This window comes from Falco peregrinus, chromosome 10 (assembly GCF_023634155.1).
Source record: "Falco peregrinus isolate bFalPer1 chromosome 10, bFalPer1.pri, whole genome shotgun sequence".
In the NCBI taxonomy this organism is placed as follows: Eukaryota; Metazoa; Chordata; class Aves; order Falconiformes; family Falconidae; genus Falco; species Falco peregrinus.
This window is the reverse complement of record NC_073730.1, coordinates 14,354,570-14,376,485: the sequence shown is the minus strand read 5'-3', so window position 1 is coordinate 14,376,485 and position 21,916 is coordinate 14,354,570. Positions and strand designations below refer to the sequence as shown.

Sequence of the window (21,916 nt, the reverse complement as noted above, 5' to 3'; positions counted from 1 at the left end):
GTTTATTAAAAGGTTGTAGTTCTGTGGGTTTTTTTGGTTGTTTTTTTGTTAGGCTGGTTTTGGGTTTTTTTAACTTCCATTGTGTAAATAGGAATCTCTGCTCCAGCTTCCCAATGATTTTGTTTGCTGTCCCCAAGCCAACTTCTTACTAGAAAGAGACAGATGAGTATTCTAACAGGTCTTAGTTATCCTGTAGAACTATACTTGAGTATTTATTCCCTACACATGCACTTCTAACACATGAAGTAGAGGACATGCAAGCAAATACAGACACCTGTGTGGATAGGGCTTCATGGAACTGCAAGGGATAATGGGGCTGCGAGTGAGGGTACAAGGTGAGGGTACAAGGGAATTTCATCCTCAAGTAATTCTAGATGCACCAGCAACTAATTCTTCCTCCTACCTGGAATCCTTCTCACTGAGGCAACAAGGGAAAGGACCAGACAGAGTTGCTTGAAAAGCGTGGAGTCAGCACTCATTTGCATGTACCTTCCAAGAGCTTTTCTAGTTTAGCTTATTAAATTTTTGGCTTCTGACATGCCTGAACTCCATTAGTGTTACCTTACAGGTGCTGGTCACACACCTTCTTATTCCAGGAGTTAACAGTGTTGAACTGTATCTTCTGTGAAACTGTGACAATGATTTATGCCTCCCCCAGTATGCCATAAGATGAACTGCCATACCACTGGGAGAGCAAGACACACAAACTCAAAACACCCGAGCCTTCCAGTGAAGGATGATTCTTTCAGTGCTAGTCCAGCCTTGTTAAGGCTTACCGTGGAGTTATACCTGCAGCACAAGTAGGGCATTACTCACAGAATTTGCAGAATATTGTCACAGTACTCCTGATGTGATCCTTAACTACAAAAGAAAGTGATTGCTCTCCAGCACTCTGTCTGTTCCCAGGGTCTTACCACATCACGATGTATAAGTATCCCTTCCCCTTAACGTGCCATGCCTAATGGAAAATGAAGGCATGCACAACCTAGTACTGAGCTAGAGACACTTCACAGCAAAAGAAGTGCTAGACAGCAGAAATAACCCAATTGCCCCAAAGCAACCGCTCCTGCACTGGCTTGTCCCGATGACTCAGTTGAGCACCCTTGAAACTGTCTGTTGTTCAAAGGCTGTTTCCAAACTATGCAGTGTGTCATTCTTTCAAAAGTTAAATTAAAAAGATTACATGGCACTTAGTTGAGAACAGCAGCAAACTATTCTAGGAAAAAACAAAAATAACACTATTATCTTATGCCTGTATTTAGGGAGTTTGTTTTCTTGGGCCTAACCCTATATGTGCATGAAGCTTTTGTTGATTTTGATGGGTGTTACCAGTTTCTAAAGTCTACAGTGCCAGCCATGCTGTAGTTCTCACAAAGAATTATAGATTTATTTTTGGAGACAGCAATGTTAGACTAATTCAGTTCCAGCCAGGATTAAAATCTTACTATTTATCATTAAAATCTAAACAGCTTAATTGAAAGGGAATTAATGTGTTCCCTCCAACTTCAGAAAACAGTATTTTGTGGTCAATAACAGTTGTGCCAACACCAGATTACGTGCACCTACCAGATCAAGTAAATCTATTCTATTAAAATCTGCATTTATTTCATTTGAGCCTAAGACACAGCTACCAGGAAATGCTGCCAAGTGATCCTACCGCCAAAGTCAAGGCTCAGGGCAGTGTTGAGCAGCCGTTGCTTCCCCACAGATTTCCTATGATCCAGTATTGAGAAACAGAATACCGTTCCGCAGGGCTAAGGCAACTATAAACATCAACCCTGTGTTCCAGGAAAAACAACAACCATCCACCCAACCAACCAACCAAAAAAAGTACCATGGAATGCCACAGAACTCCCAACAAGCCTGTTTTAACCACAGTTTCTGCTATATTACATATATCCTGCATCAAGCAAGTTGAAAATTGCATTTAACTGCAATCAGGTCCTACATGCATCCTTCTCCATCAGCTGGGCCTCCTCACTAATAAAGCACATGTAAAGCACACAGCAAACAGAAAAGTGTAGGAAGCAACAGTTTAAGCAACTCAACGCACAGGATACAGGCAGGGATTCCAACAGCCACTGCAAGCAGCACTGAGGTTAATGCAGCCTTCTCACCAGTGCTGGGCACAGCTTTGCCTCAAAGCAGCACTAGTCAAAATCCAATTTAATCTTCATCCACATCCTACAATTAACAAAACCATGTAGGGGAAAACCCCACAAAAAACCTAACATGGAAATCACACAGCTCAAGGAATCTATTCACAGTTAATGAAAAACCTTTTATGTGTGCTTTTTTCCTCCTGTTGAAAAAGTTTTTCTAAGGAGCCCTGACTCCCACTTCCCAAAGGCAGCTGCTGGTTTTGTATTCCTGAGTTACACTGAAGGGAATAAAAAGTGCGCAAGAAAGTTTGCATGATTTACAACCTCTAGCCTACAAATACGAACTTATCCCTATGAATATTTTTTTTTACACCAGGAATATTTTACAGAGCTCAGATGACTTTCAGATAACACTTTTTATATTGTAAAGTAGCTAAGGAAGCAGTTAGTGCATAAAGCCATATTTTTCAAAATTTGAAAGCACAGCTGAGAGATCCATTCACCTGTTCACATGCAATACACCCATTTGTAAGGCATTGCTGCACAGAAAGAACTCCACAGGCACTAAACATGTCAAGACCTAAATACGTAAGCCCTGGATTGCTCCTCCAACGGAGTTCTAAGGATGTAGCAGGTCTGCTGAAACACTAACCAGTCACCAGCCACCCATGCTCCATCTTTCCCGTCCCACTCTTACCCCATACATCCTCACCAGATGAGAGGCGAGTTCGCTACTATAACTACCCAAGTCCCTTGTAAACTTGAAGGATAGCATTGCATCACTAACACCCTAGAGATCTCTTCCCCTTATACAATTTTATTTAAAGAATATTTTAAATATATTTAATAAAATTATATAAATAAATAGAAATAATATGTATTTTTATATATTAAATTTAAATATAAAGAATAATTATAAAGAAATACAATTATTTCTTTAAAGAAACTTTTCATCTTTTATACCCTCTCCCAGAATCTATGCAATGCTATGACCCCAGAAATCAGGTCTATTGAAATGAAATGATAGCACATCCAATTGGAGCCTTTTACATGAGTCTGTAATAGGTACACTTTGATACAACTGTTTTTCTTTATTGAAGAAAGAGATACCACTGGATCCACTTAAAAACATTAATCTGTTATAGGTAGCAACTGACATCCTCTACATACTTGTTGGGTGGACTAATAAAATGGGACATTGTTCTTAATGAGTTTGGCTTTAAGTCAATCTCAAAACATAAATGTTTTTTAGCATTTCCTTTTTAGTGGCACTCACTGCTGTCAGTTTGCCTTATGCTAGTTACAGCACAAGAACGTGGATCAGGCTGATGGCATCAAGGCAGGTACAGTAAATGACTGAACAGCGTAACTTTTAAAGTACACTTACTCGTCTGTATTTTTCTCCATCAGAAAAAGGCCTTGCGAGAAAAATGGCTCTTGGATGGCCTTAGTTCTCTCACTCCAAAAGAGCAAGAAGAAATGCAAAAGCAGAATCAGGAGGACCAACAAAAGACTCATGAGCTGGAACGAGACATTTTCAGGTAGGGTACAAGACCTTTTCAAGTACGGTAGTACCCCTGCCCTTCTGTCTGCATTACAACTGTCCCTTCTTACAAGTCTTTCCTTATTTTGCAAAAGATGAAAGTGTCAGCAAGAGCTTAAATGTATGCAGTTCGATGTACAGAGTAGAGTAATCTTTGTTGTATTTTCTAGTCAGCTAGAATTAGAGAATACAAAATGCAAGCTTCCATACTGTGAATTTTTATGAAATTACACAATAAATACCTGGCAAAGTGTTTATTTCTCTCATTCCAGATACCCCTTCCATGCTATACTCACTAGATGTGAGCTACAATATATGGGTTTTGCTCTGAGATAGCAATTGTTGAATCCGAATTTCAGTATCAGTAAATAGTTTTAAAAGTTCTTCAGTTTCACCAGATCCTGCACAGCCTTTAGTACCCGACTTTTACTATAACACAGCACTTCAGAACAGTGCAAGCTGCCCAGCTCCATTAGTATCACTTGCCTTATTTTCTCTTATCTTTCATTCTGGTTTGTCTCAATTTATTCTCAGAAGCCTGTTATAGTAAAGGCCTTTTTCTACCTTTTATTAGAGACGTTCCTACAAATCTCAGCGCCTAGTGCCTCACTACCACACTGGGCTAACATCAAACTGCATAGACATCTCACATACAACTCCTTTATTTACGAACGATATGATTCTAGGTGCCTGTTAGCTGCAGCTAGCCTTTCCCAAACACCACAGGGCTCTGTACATAATCAGCTCCTTCCCTGCATCCAGGCATACTGACCGGTACTACCCACCAGCACTCACAGAAAAGATTAAGTGTTTACATTTCTTTAGATTCTGTAAAGTTTCATCATCCTTTCTTGATGTTTCTTCCTCTATCTCAGTACAACACAGCCTTCCACCATACTCTTCCTCCACTGTCCTCCTACACACACTCTTCTGGCAAAGCTGTCACCAAGACTACCTCCCCCAGCTATCTCCCACCCACTTCCCTCCTTACTCCATCTCTGCAACACAAATGATAATGGTCTTGGCTGAGAGGCAGCAGCCTAGTGCTAGTTTGTCCTATAATTATGCTGACTTCTTGCTCAAAAGCACTTTTCTCCACAGAACAGCTCTTCACGCACCTCCGTAGAATTCTTTGTTGCAGTGGTAGGAGGTAGACAGTGTTCTCTAAAAACAGCCCAGCAGGTTGTGATTATGAGGACCTGCAAGAGGGGTCCCTGTGATGGTGTGATCACCAGGAAAGAGAACTGTGTGGGGAAGGACTGGCTCAGGAGCAACCACCCCACTGGAAGTTCAGCCCTTCTCCAGGCACTGGGAGGATAGGGTAGATTTTCAAAGTCCTGCTGACTTTGTGTAAGAGCTGGAGGTTTAGCAGAGCTCTCCTTTATGCCCTAAGAAATGCAGTGATGGGCTATCTTTAAAAACAACAAAAAAAGAGGTTTAAGCCTTTAAGTCTCAGAACCAAGTTGAGAACTGGATTTGGTGTGTGGCTATGTTGTGGGAAGGATGCTTTTATTCTCCTGACATAACCTACATCTACACTCTTGCCAATTCATTTGATGACGCTCAAACACAGAACAAGTGTTATAGTCAGGGTCTGTGAATGTCTAAGCCCCTAAAAAGGGAAGTTACTGAACTCCTGACATATCGATTGCCTTAAAACAGTGAAATAGTCTAGGAGGAAATGTACTCTATCTCCAGCATCCAGCTCTACGCTGTCACCTCTTCACATACCTTTAGGTTTCTCTGCCCCGAGTCATTGCAACTGAGCTATCTCACAGCAATGCTGGCAGCAGGGCCCTCCTGTCCTATCCCTGGGAAGACTTGGAATGTAGGATTAGGACCTCAAAACCTTCCTATAATACTAATTCAGAGATTTCAGCTAATAGGGTTGATTATTCACATACATAATGTCACCTCCATGTCTCACAGAATCCTGTGTTCGTAACTACAGTTGTAGAGTCTTGATAACTGTTTTTGTAATTGTCCTGAATTTGCCATCAGCTCAATGGCCTTAATGTTTATGCCCTCAGAGACCAAAACCGAACATGCATAGGGAGGCTCTTCACTCCTCTGAATATAGCCATATAAACTTTTTTTAACATTACTAGAACTTATTGCTATTACAAACAGTGAAAAAGCAACCCAACTGGGGCTTTAGATCTGAAAGCCTCCTTTAATTCCTGTAGGTAAATTAGCACCACAAAGGAATATTACCTCTGCTTTAATTCTAGATCGGATCAAAAGTTGAAAAGGCATTAAGTTTTTCTGAATTAGCAGCTTCCAGGTCTTTTAAAAGATGCTCCTAGGCATTTAAAGGAAGATTTCTAAATGTATTTGTGCTTTAAGAAAGGAGAAATGAAAGTGCCAAACCCATAAACCCATCATTTGGCCCTGATTGCTTTCTTAAATCACAACACCAATCCTGGAGTAACACCTCAGCCTGTTTCTGTGTTTTGATAGTTACAAGGACTAGATGCAGATAACCCTGAATGGCAAGACTGCACATTCAGTACTGCATCACATCACAAACAGCGCACACATTACACCAAACAAGACGGAGGTTCCTCAGCCCATACACTTGATGTGTGCCTGAGCCTGTAACAGACTAATTATAGAAATGTGCCTGTTACCTTCCCACTGGAATTTTTGCCAGACACTTGGTTAACATTCAGCATGTACAAACCCCCGCCATTTTAAAATTCCTTTCCCATGTAGGTGGGATACAGGGATGACAGGTTTGTTTTGTTGTGTTGGTTTTGGTTTGTGGTTTGCTATCTAGTTGGGGGTTTTGTTTTGTTTGTTGTGTTTTGGTTTTTTAATAGTTTCTATTTACATGCCTGCATTAGGGAGAAATGTAATAGGTACGAATTCTTCTCCTACATAGTTCAAGATTCAGTTAATTACAAGCACAAGTAATGTTTGTATAATCTACATGGCTGATACTCTGACAATTAACCAGCAATTTAAATGCTAACAAAAATGAAATTAGTTTACTTGCAACTGTAAGCACTAATAGTGGAAAAAGTTGCAATAAATGTAAGATTGTGGCCTTTCTCCTCTTATTAAAAATATTATTCTTTCTCCAAGAATATAAGGCTATTTGTTTTACTAGACTTGCTTAATGAAACTTGTGAATGGTTCCTCTTATGGCTTCATATATGCTGCTCTTTCATGGCAATTTATTTTTTTCATGGCAGACCAGGTAGTTCCACAGCCGTTTGTTGTTAATACCAGTTACCAACTATTTTTTCCTGCCCATGACTTCTCCTGGGAAGCTCCACCAAATTGCTTCCTCCTTAAAACAATTCCTACTTCTTGACATACATCTGAAATACTTCAGGTTATTTGTGGTCAAATGAATCAGACAAATTACATCAGCATAAAATGAAAAGATTAACTGACAAAGAGTATAACACAAAATGACACGCTGTCTTCACTCTTACAATAATAACTTCACAGGATAATACAGCCTAGAAAATGAAAATCAGTATAGAAATGCTCCTAATTACATTCCTGAGCCACCCTGAATTAAGAAGGCTTAATTCACCGTTGCTGAAGCTCTAGAGACAGTTTGGAGGTTTGTAAGGCCTTGATATCAAAAGAAATACTTGCATTACTGATACACTTACTCTCATAACCAAACAGTCTATGCAACTTAGAGTCCTTGGCAGCTTTTACCTTCACCAATACACAAAGAACTCAGGTAAGGGCATTTGATTTCACAGATGGAGAATGGAGGCAGAACATCACACCTGGAGTCAGGTGGGAGCTCCCCTCTGAACTAGGAATTTAAGCAGGTTTATTCACATTGAGCATCTTTTGCTATAAATTATACCTCCTACCACTCCCTCAATAGCTGTCTAGCAAAGGCCTCTAGAAGAACATCCACGCTGCCTTCCAGATATCGTTATGTTTTGTTTAGACATACCCAGCCCAGTTTCAAACCAGTCAACAGTGATACAGAAACCTAGTAATACAGAGTTCAGTATGAACAAAGTCCACAAAAAAGAACAAAATATGCACCATACAGTGCTTGCACACTGCTTTCGCTATGCCATAGATAGCACCCAAGTTAAGAAAAGCTTGCTTGACTACATATATGTGAAATCGTATCTTTGACCTGCCCTGTAAATCAAAGATTGCTAAACTGATCATGTAGACACATGTCATGCAGGAGCAGTAAGATACATTATTGAGAAGCTCAGCAGAATTCTTTCTCTGGGCATCTGATTATTAATCTTCGCTTGATTCAGACAGATTCTGTCCGCTCCGATTATTCTGCACGGGGTTTACCTTCAGTTAAAAAACCTGAATCACTTTCAAAACTTTTGAATACCCTTAGACCAGTCTTTGTTTCTTTCTGCTGAGAGGACAATCACAATTGCAGGCAGATTATTTACAACAGTGGCATGGGCCTTTCAATCACCCTCCTAAACAGCACCTCTGTTTTGAGACATTCTTACTCAATTGTCAAATAGAGCTAGTGTATGTCTGCTAATCAGTTCAGATTTGAGCATTTTTTGATAAAGGGGAGAATTTCATTCTTTGTATCAACATCACAGTGAATAGCAAGTGGTCTGAAACACCTTGCTGACAAAGAGCTGAATACTCTGTTTACAGACCAAAATTAGCATTTACATTATCTGTCCTATTGACCCCCTTTACACGTTACAAGTTACAGGTGAGCATGTCCTTGGTCAGGGTACAAGCTGAAAACTTAGGAGTCCCATTTTCTCATTTAATCTGCAGCCAACAGCACTCATTCTTGATGGAATTAGTTGCTAAACAACACACTTAGAAATGCACACACAACATCACGTTAACTAAGGTCTGTTCAATAGTTTATAATGTGATACATGAAGGCAGGCTAAGACTAGATGGACTCTGGAGCTGCTAAAGCATTTGACTCACCTCAGAACATGTGAGGACTTGCTAAACTGCTTTTCCCTCCCAGCCCAGCATTCCCCATGGTGGTATCCTCCTATCTGCTTTTCATTCTTAAACCATTCATTTTTTTCTCTTCTGGGGTGGCAGTGGTGCCAACTCCAGCAGAGCAGCTGGTGGCCAGCAGTAGTCAGGTATACTCCAGAATTTCTTAATTCAGTTACTACTTTGGCAGAGAAACCTCCAATTTAGTATCTCAGCTTCTAAGGTTCCTTCTTCCATCCATACCTCCATGCTACTTGTTTTCCTTTTTCAAATAACGAACACTACTTATGGAGAGAAGAACAAACATCCAAAGGATTGAATTAATACAGTAGCTATGCCATACTTTATTTCTCTACAAGACACAGCAGCATCATTGAAAGATAATTTTTGTATAATTGCTAGCTTAGCTCCTAGACTCTTTCAAGACAAATACAAACTATGATGTAACTTCATAAACAGATCATTGATTTAGAATTTCTAAAGACTTAGACACACCAGAGAGATGCTGGCCTAACTTTTCAGCTGCATGAAGTCAAAAGGACTTTGATTTCTTTGAACTACACAGACTGCATCTTTTAAAAGTTTCCTTTCAACAAATTCCAGTGTGCACACTCACAATATCCTCTGAAAATGAACCATAAAAATCTGTGTTTATACACAAGTATGAGTACCAAAGAGATACTTAAGGTCTAGATGCAATTCCCATTACGTGGGTATGAGAATTTTTCCCCAGCCCCACTAAGCACTTAATTAGTCCTCTTAATCACCATATGAAGTGGGTGTTGGTATGGGTGTGAGAGCATATATAAACTTAAATAATACTTTTCTTGATCTCCCAGATAACCATATGGGGTTTATCATCTTTGATTTATGTGGGGTTATGTTTTCTTTTTCTCCCCCCTCCTTTTTTCTTTTTTTTTTTTTTAATATCTTCCCAGGATTTTTCCTCCTCTTCTTCAACCTGTGCATCTAGGAGTATTTAGAGTCCAGACTGAAATAAACCCATAGTATAAGTTAATGATTCTTCAGTTCATTATGCTTCTGTGAGCTTTCAATGATTAATTTTTGCATTATGATAATACTGCAATCATCTCATGTAAAAATTTCAATATATTAGACAAATATTATTCTGTAAGAAGTGCAAAAATAGCACATGGTCATTGCATTAGTTTCTTTTACAGCCCTCCAAGAGTATTGATCCCCCTCATCACAGAATTTTGACGTTTCAGCACTATAATCATTACCTTTGAACAGGGTCCTAAGGGCATCTTGCAGAGCTCAGGTCCAAAGTGCTATCTGCTTTTAAATATTTTTTTAAGCTTTTACTTTCATCCTGAATGTATCTTTCTTCACATCTCAGTTCTGAGATCTATGATTCCTTTGTGTTTCAAAAAAGAGGATATTCTCGCTGACAGATAAAAGTCCATGTAGTATCCTATTATTGTAGCTATATAAATCTAGGTTTATATAGGGCAAGAGTCACAGTGTTATTATTTCAGACTTCTCAAGCAGTCACACAGGAGATAAATAACGCTTCTCTGCCAGCCTGCATTCAACTTTTCTGGTCTGCTTACTTTAAAGGGATGACAGGCTTCTATTATTAATGTTAACTTTGGTGTAATACCGTGGATCCTAGCACATACTAAACAGTAAATCAAAATGTAAAACAATCTTTTCTGTCAGTGTTATAGGCTATCATTATTCTGTTTGTAACTTTGCCTCAGATCATCCAGTTGTGACTATTCTGACTGATCTCAGCCCCCAGCAGTATCAGTTACAGTTGCCTTAAGTCTACAGTAATCAATTTCTGACATGGATTCAAAACCAATGGAAGACATATTTCACTCAAATACAGAAGGTTTTGAAATTTGCTTTTGGTTTACCTTTAAGTAAAAAGTTCTTCCAGAATCGATCCCAAAAAGAAGAGGTAGATGAACCAGGAAGCTGAAGCTATATGGCACTCACCTACAGCATGAGAAAACCAATTCAAGTTCCAGTTCAGAGTTAAATCTGGACTTGATTCTAGATCTTCATGGAAAAGTTGCTTCCCAACTACTAGGTTAATATGGCAAACTCCTATCTAAAACTTAACAAATATGCACTTACACAGAAAGGAACGGTCTTGACTTGAAAGAGGGAGGGAAAAAAAAAGGATATGGGACACCTGCTTAAGTCACTGCCTTAGAGAAAAGAACTCGACTGAGATACTTTAGCTTAGAGATGTTCTTTAACCAGACGTAGCTTTCTCTATCTCACAAACATACAGAGTTTAGATATTTTATCTTGGACCTTTCCGTTAGAACTGTTTTGTCAAACATCTTAGAGCTATGAAAATAAAAACCCTAATTAGGAAAAGATGCCATAAACATTGTACTTAGCTTTAACATGTGAGTAACCATATAACATAGATTTAACATATAGCAAAAAAGGGAGGGAAAGGGAGCTGTGACCATTTTAAAATAATGTACAGACCTACAGCAGAAGTAAATCGCCCCCAAAAAATCTGGACTGCTGAGCTTCAATCTCCCTTTTACATAATGATAAAGGTTTCTTAAGAACACAGTTAGCCCATCAGCCAAGTCGCAACTGGCCAGACACTTCCGTTTTGCATTGCTAAAATCTGACAGAAATAAGTCAATTGCTGAATATCCTGCTATCTAGAGAATATCCAAAGTTAGTGTATTTGTTATTCATAAGAGGAAGGCTTGTAGTCTGTCAAACAAAGGTCTTGCTGACTAGACCTGGGTACAATTAAGGCTCCTCCTCTAACAGATCCTTAAAAAATTGTTCCTTACTGTTGGAAGTCTCACCTAATTGCAATCAGCACCTGATGCACCATGTATCCACCTATGTGAACTACCCAATTTTCTCTTGGAAATTCATCGGTAACACTCGTAAGGATATTACTTGAGCGAATGCTGCAAACATCAACCTTCCCGGCTGCTTGTCCTAGCACACTGAACCAGTGTGTCTTACATGACTGCTGTTCTGCTGAAAGGGAATGCTTTCCAGAAACGAGGTTTCAGCACTTTTTCCAGAGAATTAAGTACACAAAATGCTGATGAGTGAGAAAGAACAACACATGTATGTCTGTTAATAGGTATAGTCTATTATGTCTAGTAATTAGTACACAGCCCCCAAAAGAAGCCCTTAACACTTGCTAGTATTTTTAAGTCTGTAGCTACACAAGCTCTGATCTAGTCTATCAGGAACACTATAATAACACCCACCCCCATCAGCAATAACTTGCATTTGTAACCAAGATTTCTTCCGCGGAAGAATCAAGCTTCAGGCTGTCAGTCAAGCTGTTACACTTGTTTTACCAAAGCAAAGAATTTTGAAATCCTAGAACCCATGTTCACACATGCAAAACCATGGAGAACTGCCCTGGCATCTTGGAGCTGAACATACACACCTCTTTGAAAGCCCCTTCATCGTCCTGGGTGTTTGTAAATTCTTCATTTTCAATCCCAGTCAGACTGGAAAAAAAGCTTCAGAATTTAGACTCTTGAGCATCCTCCCACTATGAGGTTGCTTAGTTTTCAAAATCTACAGAATACGAAGTTATCACTTCCTAAAAGTAGCCTGAAAAGCACATCACTATTATGATTTCTAGCTGTACTAACTCACATATTAGAAAATTAGTTAAAAGCTGTTTTATGTATAAAAAGTACTTGAAAATGTCATTATTATTTTATAAAAAAAAGTTATACCTGTTCTACCCCTCAGAAAAACAAATGTAATTTGATTTTCATTGATAGATGTGGCTCTTCTGGAATTGTAACTTCTAGTTATAGATTGACTAGAACTTTCCTCCACAGGGAATCCTCCTGAATACAGTTTAGCTACATATAATAAAATACAGCATATAAGGTTATGTACTCTAGCCCTTTAAGTACTACCAGGCACAAGAACATCCTTCTGACATTCTTACAACAAAATTTGCTTCTTTTCATCATGTGTGCAGGTACACATAAAAAATTAAGACACAAACTCATAATCCTGGTGTCTGTATACTAGATTCCTACATCTTAATTACAATGAAGTAATCACATCTCTTGAGATAATGTAGGAGAGAAAATTTGCTTAGAGATGAGGAAATCCTGTGGGGCCCTATATTTCTTATCTATTCCCTCCTGAAAAATAAGTTAGTTTCAGCCACTGTTTTCAAAGTAGGCTCAGAAGGAATCAATGGCAGGTACATGGTGGGGGGGGTGTGTGGAAAAAAAGAAGAAAGAAAAAGAGAGAGAATACCATTTCACACTGTTTCCTGATGCATATGAAATTATAAGATGATTTCATATTAGAGCAAAAATTTGTCAGGGTAAGTAGAACCAGCCCCACTAATGTCCATATTCACAACGTATTGAATCTGCGATGTTATTCTCCGCCTGGTATTAAATCAAAGGGAATTATGATTGCAGACTGGAGAAGGAAATTGAGGCTCTGGAAAGAGAGGAAATGGAAGTCTCAGCTAAGGAAGAAGCAATTTTAAAGAAACTGAAATCTGTTGAGAAAACAACAGAAGACATAATAAAGGTTAGTGTCAAATTACTCCAGAAGAATTCATTACTCGTTCATCATAACCAGGGGAAAGGGAATTAGCTGGTTCCTGTGAGTGTCTAAGGTGACAGTAGTTCAAATACAGAAGGGGTCAACATGTTACACTATTCAAGTGCCCAAATGTCTCCATTTGCTGGTTTATGGGGGTGGGGGAGCAATTCCTATCGTTACTCATCTATAGCACAGCTCAAAAATACAGCACTGCTACTAACCAGCAACTTTGCATGTCAGCCAAAGACAGACATAACAGGTACAGAGTGGGTACAGAGGGTGACATAGTCATACTCCTTTAGATGATGTGCCCAGTTAAACTGCATCATGTTTCCCCACCCCCTCCCCCCAAATCCCTGAGGTTATAGTGAAACCTGACTTAATATTATCATTAGTCTCTGTCAAAAAGTCATTTTGAAATTTGAAAATCACTTTAAACCATCTCAAAAAATATAGTGATGAAACTAAACTTCAGTTCTCCGGTTGCTCTTACACATACACTCTCTCTAAATAAATGCAGGGAGATAAGCACAACTGGAAAGTCAAAGTAGAGCCTTTGACAATCTTTGAAGCCAACCAACCAGCTTGGGCCACAGTGTGAGGCTGAATCACCAATTAACACTTTTGTAATGTCCTGCCCTTCTCCATCTGACTTGGAATCATATCAGCGAAAAAGACCAGAAAAAATCTCACCCTCCCTTACCGTGCTCCAGCTAGGCAGTTTCACTTTTAGCCCCTTCTCAATATGAAGCTGTGCACACAAAAAGTTAAAACTATCAGTTAACTGTCTAGATAACAACTTAAACTGACTAATCACATTTATTTTTAATGGTTCTCTTTTTCTAGTCTGTGAAGACTGAAAAAGCAGGAGTTGAAAAAGGTATGTTTAGACAAAAAAAAAATTAAAAATGTTCTTGTAGAAGTCAGTGAAAATACAGTAAATGCTTTGTGGATTTTCTTTATTCAGAGGCAGCAGACTACATATACGCCAGCATACCCGACCTTCCCAAGTATTTCAGGCCTTCTGCATTGAGAAGTACAGCACATGCTGCCACCGATGAAGAAAAGAGACAAGGTACGGCTTATTAGTAACTCTAGAAGGTGTCAATACGTGCAAAGACTTCCTACAAATTGACTCTAATACACTTTAGGGGAAGAATAAATATTACAGGATGGGACAATGTTGTTCTCATTTAAGCTGTGTTGTCAGTGAGGTCATCAAAATTGAGAGGTAGGTCACTGGTGTAAGGCAATTCCCATTGGGAATAAGGATCAAGTGTTTTCAACGTTTACACTTCTTTCTAGCATTTCACTCCTCTAGCTGGCATAACTTGAAGTAGTTCCTCCCTTCATATCATACATTTCACATTTTCTAGCCGCACTTACACTTACTGGGCAGCCAGCCGCAGTCTGGTAGTTTTCCAACTACTACAAAGCCTCCCAGCCCTTCTGAGCGCCCAAGACTCTTTAGCCCCGTAGCACGTTAAGCTCTCTCAGCTGCTACTGCCTAGCACAACACCAGGGGCCAAGGTTAAATCTGGCTTTCTCCATCAATCGCATAATGAAAACTGGCTCCTCAACAGCTTAGTTTTCCTCACAGAATTAGATCCAAACAAAAATATTTTTTTCCACTTCAAGTTTCGACAGGATGGAAGGGGGCATTCAGAATGAGAATCCAATATTTTGGTTACCTATGTGATAATTTCATGTATTTGGTAATTAATTCTGTCGTTCTCTATCACTGTCAGGACTCTTCTGTAATATTTCTTGTGGTTGCTGAATTATCAGTTTGAGCTCTTGTTTCTTTCAACAGCATTGTTTGCCATGGAAATTAAAGTTGAAAAAGACATGAAGACAGGAGAAAACACAGTGCTATCAACAATACCTCTTCCCTCAAAGGAGTTTAAAGAGACAGGAATTAAAGTCTATGATGATGGCAGGAAGTCAGTCTATGCAGTATCCTCAAATGGCAGCACAACACAAAATGGGATGGATGAACTTGCTCCTGTTGAGGTGGAGGACCTGCTCCGGCAGGCAACTGAAAAAAATTCCCAGTCTCCCACAGAGTATCATGAGCCTGTGTATGCAAACAAATTTTGCAGGCCAGTTACTCCTCAGAAAGACAAATTAGTCCCTGGACCAAAACAGGAGGACACTCAGAGAAGAGAGATTAATGGATTTAGCAATCATCAGACAGAATTCTCCTCCAAAACAGAGCCCTTTATACAGCAACATAAAGAGAATGGGCTTGATCTTTCAAAGGTAATAAAGCCCAAGTCTCCCTCTCCAGTACCTTCCCATTCAGTGAAGAAAGTGCACACTAATCCCGAGAACAAGGTGATACATAATGAAGAAAGAAAAGCTGCACATGAGGAATTAAAACCTTACCAGGACACAAGAGAAAGACACAATGAGACAAGGCTTTTAAGCCCCTGCCGTCTTAATGAAACATCCCCTGCACCTCAAGATGAGGAAGATGTGCATTACAGCATTGTCCAAGCTGTACCATGTTACGTGGATGATTCTGAACCAGTAACAATGGTTTTCATGGGTTATCAGCGCATTGATGATGATGATGCAGAAGCAGACCAAAAGTTGTCACGATATGATGGTGTTATTCGTGCAGAATTGGTTATCATTGACGATGATGATGATGACGACACCAGCAAATCTGAGAAACCAGCATACCATCCCATAGGCCACTACAGTCAGGTTTATCAGCCACCAAGCAGGAAAATCACAGATGTCCCTCAGACAAACCCTGTGAGCGGTCTGGGTGCAAGTCTGAACAGGGTACCCCACAAAAATTCCATCTCCCTGCGAGAACAAGAAGAACGCTTAAGCTCACCAACACACCGTGCTCAGCTTCACAGTCAGGTATCTGGAGATGGTACTGAAGATCCCTCACTAACAGGTAACAGAAAAGGAAAATCATGTTACTGCTGTTCGCTCATGTAGCAAACTGATACTATTCTTATCTGCTAGCAACTGTTTCACTTTACTGTTTGGACTGTTTCCTTGACTAATATGCAATTACTAATCATTTCTTTGCTCTTGTTTGTTAACAAATACCAATCTGCATTTCAGTATTGTTTAATTATTTCATCTTTAGCAATGCACTAGTTACCATATCAAAATTTGCAAAATAAACTATCTCAGAAAAGCCATTCCTGTAACCTTCGAAGATTAAAAGTGGTTCTCTTTCAAGTGACAATTAAAAGTTCCATTAATGCTACCTCAATTAGCAGAATTAGTTTTTATTTCTACCAGGTAACTAACAGCATTGCTTCTGAACACTCTCCTCACTGGAATGTTTTTGTGCCTTTCTGCATTCTAACTACTTTCCAGATAATCCAAACTGCTCCTTAAATCTGAAAGACTGTTTAATAACCAAGCTTTACTTTGCATTTTTCTGGAACCAGCATTGCCAACCTTGCATTGACAATGTTTATGTAAGTTTTAACATTTTTTTTTTGTTAACCTGAGTGAGATATTTGTATAGCCTCTGAAAGACAACTAAATAGTTTTCATCACTACATGTGGTTAGTCAATAGTGCTATATTCAACACTTTTACATTCTATTAACACTCAAGGTGCCCATTTCTTACTATAAAGTTTTATAATAAAAGGTTGAAAGAACAATAGCAAGATCTTCCAGAAATACAGAAAGCTCTTCGTTATGATTACATTGCACTTTAAGGTATACAACTGAACTGCATTTAAGTATATTTACAGGACAACAGATCTCAGACAGTAGTCACATTTGCTTCAGGGCAAGAACGCTGTGTTTGAGTTTTAGGAAGATCAGGGGTCCTGATCCCACATTCTATCCCTGCTCCTCTTCCAGCCTATGTTCTGAATAATTTTGTAATTTCACAGCAAATGTGTAAGTTTGGGCCCTGCCTAAAACTGCACTACCAGCCCAGCATTTCTTTACAACACAGCTAAAGCCAGGAGAGGGTGGTCATTGGATCATGTAAGGCCTTTTGAGTATTTTTGCATCAGTATGCACCACTTAGGAAGAGCTGTTCAGTAAGTAACTGATCCCAGTTTACAGGAGTATCACCCTTGTGCAGTCATGCACACAACAGCCTGAAATATTCCAGCAGCGCTGCCCAGCCTTTCCGATCACTGAAGCCACCGCAACTTTCTATCACTTAAAAGGACCTTTGCTCCTCTCAAGCACCAATTCAGCCACCTGTGCACTTCCCTGGTCCTCCAGGACCAAAGGCTGCTGCCACCAACCCTTATGCCAGCAACTGAAAGCAGAAGTAGCTGCTACAGGCAAGATAAACCACTCCAGACACTGCTCCAACCCATTATATTATGGGGATGGTCCCTTAACTGCCCCATCATGTATGTATAGGCATGTACTGGAGGAGTGGCACTCACTCACCCAGCCACCCATTGGCTGCTATTGAAACAATGCGTTCATCCTACAGCCTGCTGCATGGTTGCTCCTGAACGGATCTCGGGAAAGAGGTTTCCAAGAAGTAACTATGAGCTGGCAGCACCATTCAGGTGGGCCATGTATAGGCCACGAGATGTTAGTCGAGCACCTGTCTGTAACAATCTTTGCTTATTTTTGCCTCCTGAAAGAAATGTCTGAAATGTCTTCATTTTCCCTGCTACGCTCGGAGACATTCTCAGAACAATATGGGTTCTCCCTCTTTCGAGGTTAGTGGAAAACAAACATTGACTTTCAGGGAGAGGGGGTAAGTGTAGACCTAGCAAAGATGTTTGAGAATCTGTTCTGTTAATATTTATTCGATCTTACCCATTTACATGTAAGTATTCTACACCAGGGAGAAAATCGCAAATTAGGCAAAACCCAGTGCCAATTAAATTAAAAGCAGTTTGGCAACTGCCTCAAAAATACACCGCAACAGTCAGCACTGCCTCCAAGTGAGTGTCTTAAGTGCTCAGATTCTGGAATTAAGCCATATTCCTCTTTACCCCTCCATCTATTTATTGTCACTCCCTGGGACATTTTGATCAGTGGAAAAAGCCAGGAAGTGACTCAATTTTTCCCAAGCAGTCCTGTAATCCTACTGTGACTTCTAAAAAGGAAACAAAACCAGGAAAGCCTCTTAAATCTAGAACAATGTATTAAACAGAGTTGTTTCTTAGGGAAAAATTGTTTTCAAAGCAGCCACTGATGCCCAGCCTAGCAGGTTCACCCTAAACACTATTAGTGAAAAGAGGAGAGTCAAAATTATTATTGGTACCTCACCATTCATTACTAAAACAACAAACCATACAAAAAAAAAAAACCTCTCTCTGAAATGAAAGCTTTGGGAGGCAATTGTAGGATTTGAACATTAAATAGGCACTAAGTAGTCTCTGAAAGAGAATGGAAAGCAAGGAAGCACAGGACAAGACTAGGAGACAGTCGACGGTCCCTTACGTAACAATCTTGCTTTAGGAAAGAAATGAACCTTCAGAGCAAGTTACTGAAAAAGTTAGCAATTGTCAAGGACAACTAGGAGGCAGGGGAATTGTTCCATGTCCCAATGTATACAGAGAAATATCAGATTAAATTAGGAGCTTTCAGCATGCCCCCAAACCAACAGAAATGTATGACATACCTCTTTCCATATGGGACCAATTTTCCTTTCCCTATAAGTTTGGTGGAGGACCAATATCTCCAAGTATGCGCCCTCACATAAAAAATACAGAGAGAAGGATGACAGTGCTATAATTAGGACACCAGTGTTTTGCGTTATTAGAGTTTATTGTCTTTTTTAAATTTCAGTCAAATGAATTAGTATGCAAATGTTTAGAAGATTCAATACTCATCAGGGAAACTAAAAGTTCAAGGCAGGGGGGAAGGCTAGACATAGTGGAATGAATAAGGAAAGAAAAACTGAAGCCGAGTAGGCAGTAAAACCTACTGACAGGGTGTTACAGGCTCTCACGGGACACAAAGGTCCACAGCTTTTGGCAGGTAGCTAGTCTAGATGAGATTTTTTTTTTTTTTTTCCTTACCACTGGAAGCTGTGCAACCTTCAAAAAACAAATAGAGACTTCAGTCCATTTGTGTTGAATAAAGTAACACACAAAAATACTTTTTACTAAAGATTCATGCATACTAGGTTTCTATAATGCACAGAGCAAGACAAAAACAGACTATTGTCTTTAAGTGAAGCATCAGACTGATTGTTCCCTCAAACTACAACAAGGACTTGAATCTTTCAGAATTCCCTGGCCTTCAGACAGTACATGGGGTCTTTGTAAGAGCCAAGCTTAACATCAATGGCCCTATGATATACAGTTACACTCAGATGCTTCAGTGATTTGCAACAACTTCAGCATTCAAAACATAACTTGAGTTGGACATTTGCTGACATGCATAAATCAAATAAACAGCTGCTTTGACCCCCTGTCTCTCAGTACAGACACATACGCAGGATGAAGGAACGAGACACACTATTTTGGGTAACTCTTCAAACCAAGAGGCCAGAGAGCTAGAGATTATTCCCAACTGCATTCTCAGATCAACGTCGGGGGGGTGGGGGGTGGGGGGGGGTGGATTTTTACACATCAAACTACAGCGTTACACTGCTGTTCTACAAATAACCTTAACATTTAATCATCTGCCCTGCACTGTAACTTTCAAACTAACCCACGTTATACCCAGTTACAGACAACAGCTATACCGATGTTTACACAGATACCTTGTTACTCTGTCAGACTTAAATCAGGAAGATGACTAACTCCCACTGTGACTCACTACACCCGGAAGAGAGGAAAGTTTTCTGTGAACATCAACACAAAAGAAAAAGCTTCCAAACAGTTACAGCTCCCACTGAGGAGTTTAGTTTAAACAAAGAGTTTGTTTAATTATTCATGCATCCTTTTAATCTGTCAGCATCTAGTCAAGAACAATATCGTCTGTCTGCAACGTGTTAGTGAAGGTAACAGAAATATAACAGATATAGAAGAGAGTGTGCTAATTTTCAAATAGTGATGATGGAGTAATTTCTTAATATACTCGCTTTACTGCAAAATTACTAGAACTAATGCCTTCTACTGATTTCTTTCTGTAACACTAAAACCAATGCTTATTCTGCTGGATTAACAACCGGAGGTACGTGCAGTCTTTTATTCTAAATAAGAAGATTTAGCATCAGAAATACAAAGTTAGTCTTAAAATGCAATGGCTTTGTTTGTTTTCTTTTTCAGCTCTGAGGATGAGAATGGCAAAGCTCGGGAAAAAAGTCATTTAACAGCTGTAATGACAGGGAAGTAAAATTTACTACTCCAAGCAAACTGAAACTAAGAAGAGTTTCTTAACACACCTTTTTTGGATCATAATGCTTATTTTGCTCCTCTGTTTTATGCATCTGGGTTATTTTGCCCTCTGCATAATCCAATGGACATTAACAGAATTTTAGATTTGACCAATTGCCACAAACACAAATGACATCCTGGGTTTTGCTGAAAGTAGTGGGAAGTTACCCAAGACCATAAATGCAGTGTATATCCAAATATGCAGACATGTGCATACCTGTTCCCACAATCAGAAATATATTGTTGCTATATACACAAAGCAGATAAACATCCATCTCCACAGAACTTCATAGACACTGTCTCACTTCAAATGTGCCAATCTACCTGATTTTGATTGAAAATGCTGTCCCAGCATTTTTCTGGTAAAAGCATTGGTTAAATAAAAAAATAAACATGTGAAATAGGATCAGGAAAAATGTAAATATAAAAGTTGGTTTTCAGTCATACCACCTTGGCCAAAATTTAAAGCATTCCTTTCTAAGTGAGAGCAGAACAAACCAAAAATAGTGAAGCTGGCATTTAAATATTTAGCCACCTTCTAGAGCTCCATACTCCACTGACCTTTCCATTTCATATATGACAGTATAGCCATCCTCAGACCCTGCTCCCTTCCTCATATTACGTACACGCTGCCCACCCACAACCTCACATATCCATCCTGTGCGTAACACTAGCCTGACCTCCCAAGCATGGTTTCACCTCCTAGCTTGCTCAAAAAGCCCTGCTTTTCCAGGAAACTGGTTGCCAGACAGGCAGTGCCTGTCCATCAAAAAACAAACAAAAAAACCCCACAAACCATAACCCAAAAAACCCAAACCAACCAAAAAACCCACCAAACACACACCCAAAACTGAAAAAATACTGAGGTTTCAGTTGGCCAGAGAGCTAAAATTAGTACAAGCCTCCTATCAGAAATGTTGAATTGCCAATGGCTTGTCCTGCAGCTGCAACAGGTCTGTTACAGGTGCAGCTGCTGCTGGGCACAGCTCTTCGGCGTGGTCCAAGGCTCCCACCACAGAACAAGCTAATTCGTTCCACATGAGGAAGGAGTTTTAAGGGCCCTAAAAGTAGCCATAAGATACAATTACACCTAGAAGAGTCACATGCAAGTCAGATTTATGATGCTAGGTCTTAGCCAGGTTTGAATCGCTAAACAGATAAAGCTCAGGTTATTACAGCTGACTCAAATTATGCACCAGCAGAAAACCACCATAACTTTTTTGCTGGTCTTCCTCATTTCAAAGGAGGAAACTGAAGCTACTACCTCATACTGAGGCACTACGGTAGTAATCAGCTGACTTGCAGCCTCTAAACAACTTGGTGGCCCCCACACTGAAGTGGGTAATAATCTCAAATTTCAGGACTTGTCAGATATGGTTACCTGGAGATTGGAATAGTAGATAAGAACAAATAAATCTAACTATATTATACTTTCCCTATGTCTATTCTGTTTTTTTTTAATTCTTGTTTGTTCTGTTATTTGTTGGTTGTAAGA

General features: G+C 39.5%; 1 protein-coding gene across 2 annotated transcripts in view; it reads left to right on the top strand.

The window, feature by feature from the left end:
• The window catches only part of PALMD (palmdelphin), a 58,689-nt gene extending 36,833 nt beyond the window's left edge, over positions 1 to 21,856 (top strand). For both annotated transcript variants that reach the window (XM_055815095.1, XM_005237255.3), the window contains 6 exons: positions 3,513 to 3,643; positions 12,999 to 13,113; positions 13,975 to 14,008; positions 14,096 to 14,203; positions 14,942 to 16,042; positions 20,314 to 21,856. In XM_055815095.1, the coding sequence (XP_055671070.1) occupies positions 3,513 to 3,643; positions 12,999 to 13,113; positions 13,975 to 14,008; positions 14,096 to 14,203; positions 14,942 to 16,042; positions 20,314 to 20,357 (1,533 nt within the window). In that variant the 3' untranslated portion in view covers positions 20,358 to 21,856. The remainder of the gene's footprint in view (positions 1 to 3,512; positions 3,644 to 12,998; positions 13,114 to 13,974; positions 14,009 to 14,095; positions 14,204 to 14,941; positions 16,043 to 20,313) is intronic.
• Positions 21,857 to 21,916: the final 60 nt, after the last annotated feature.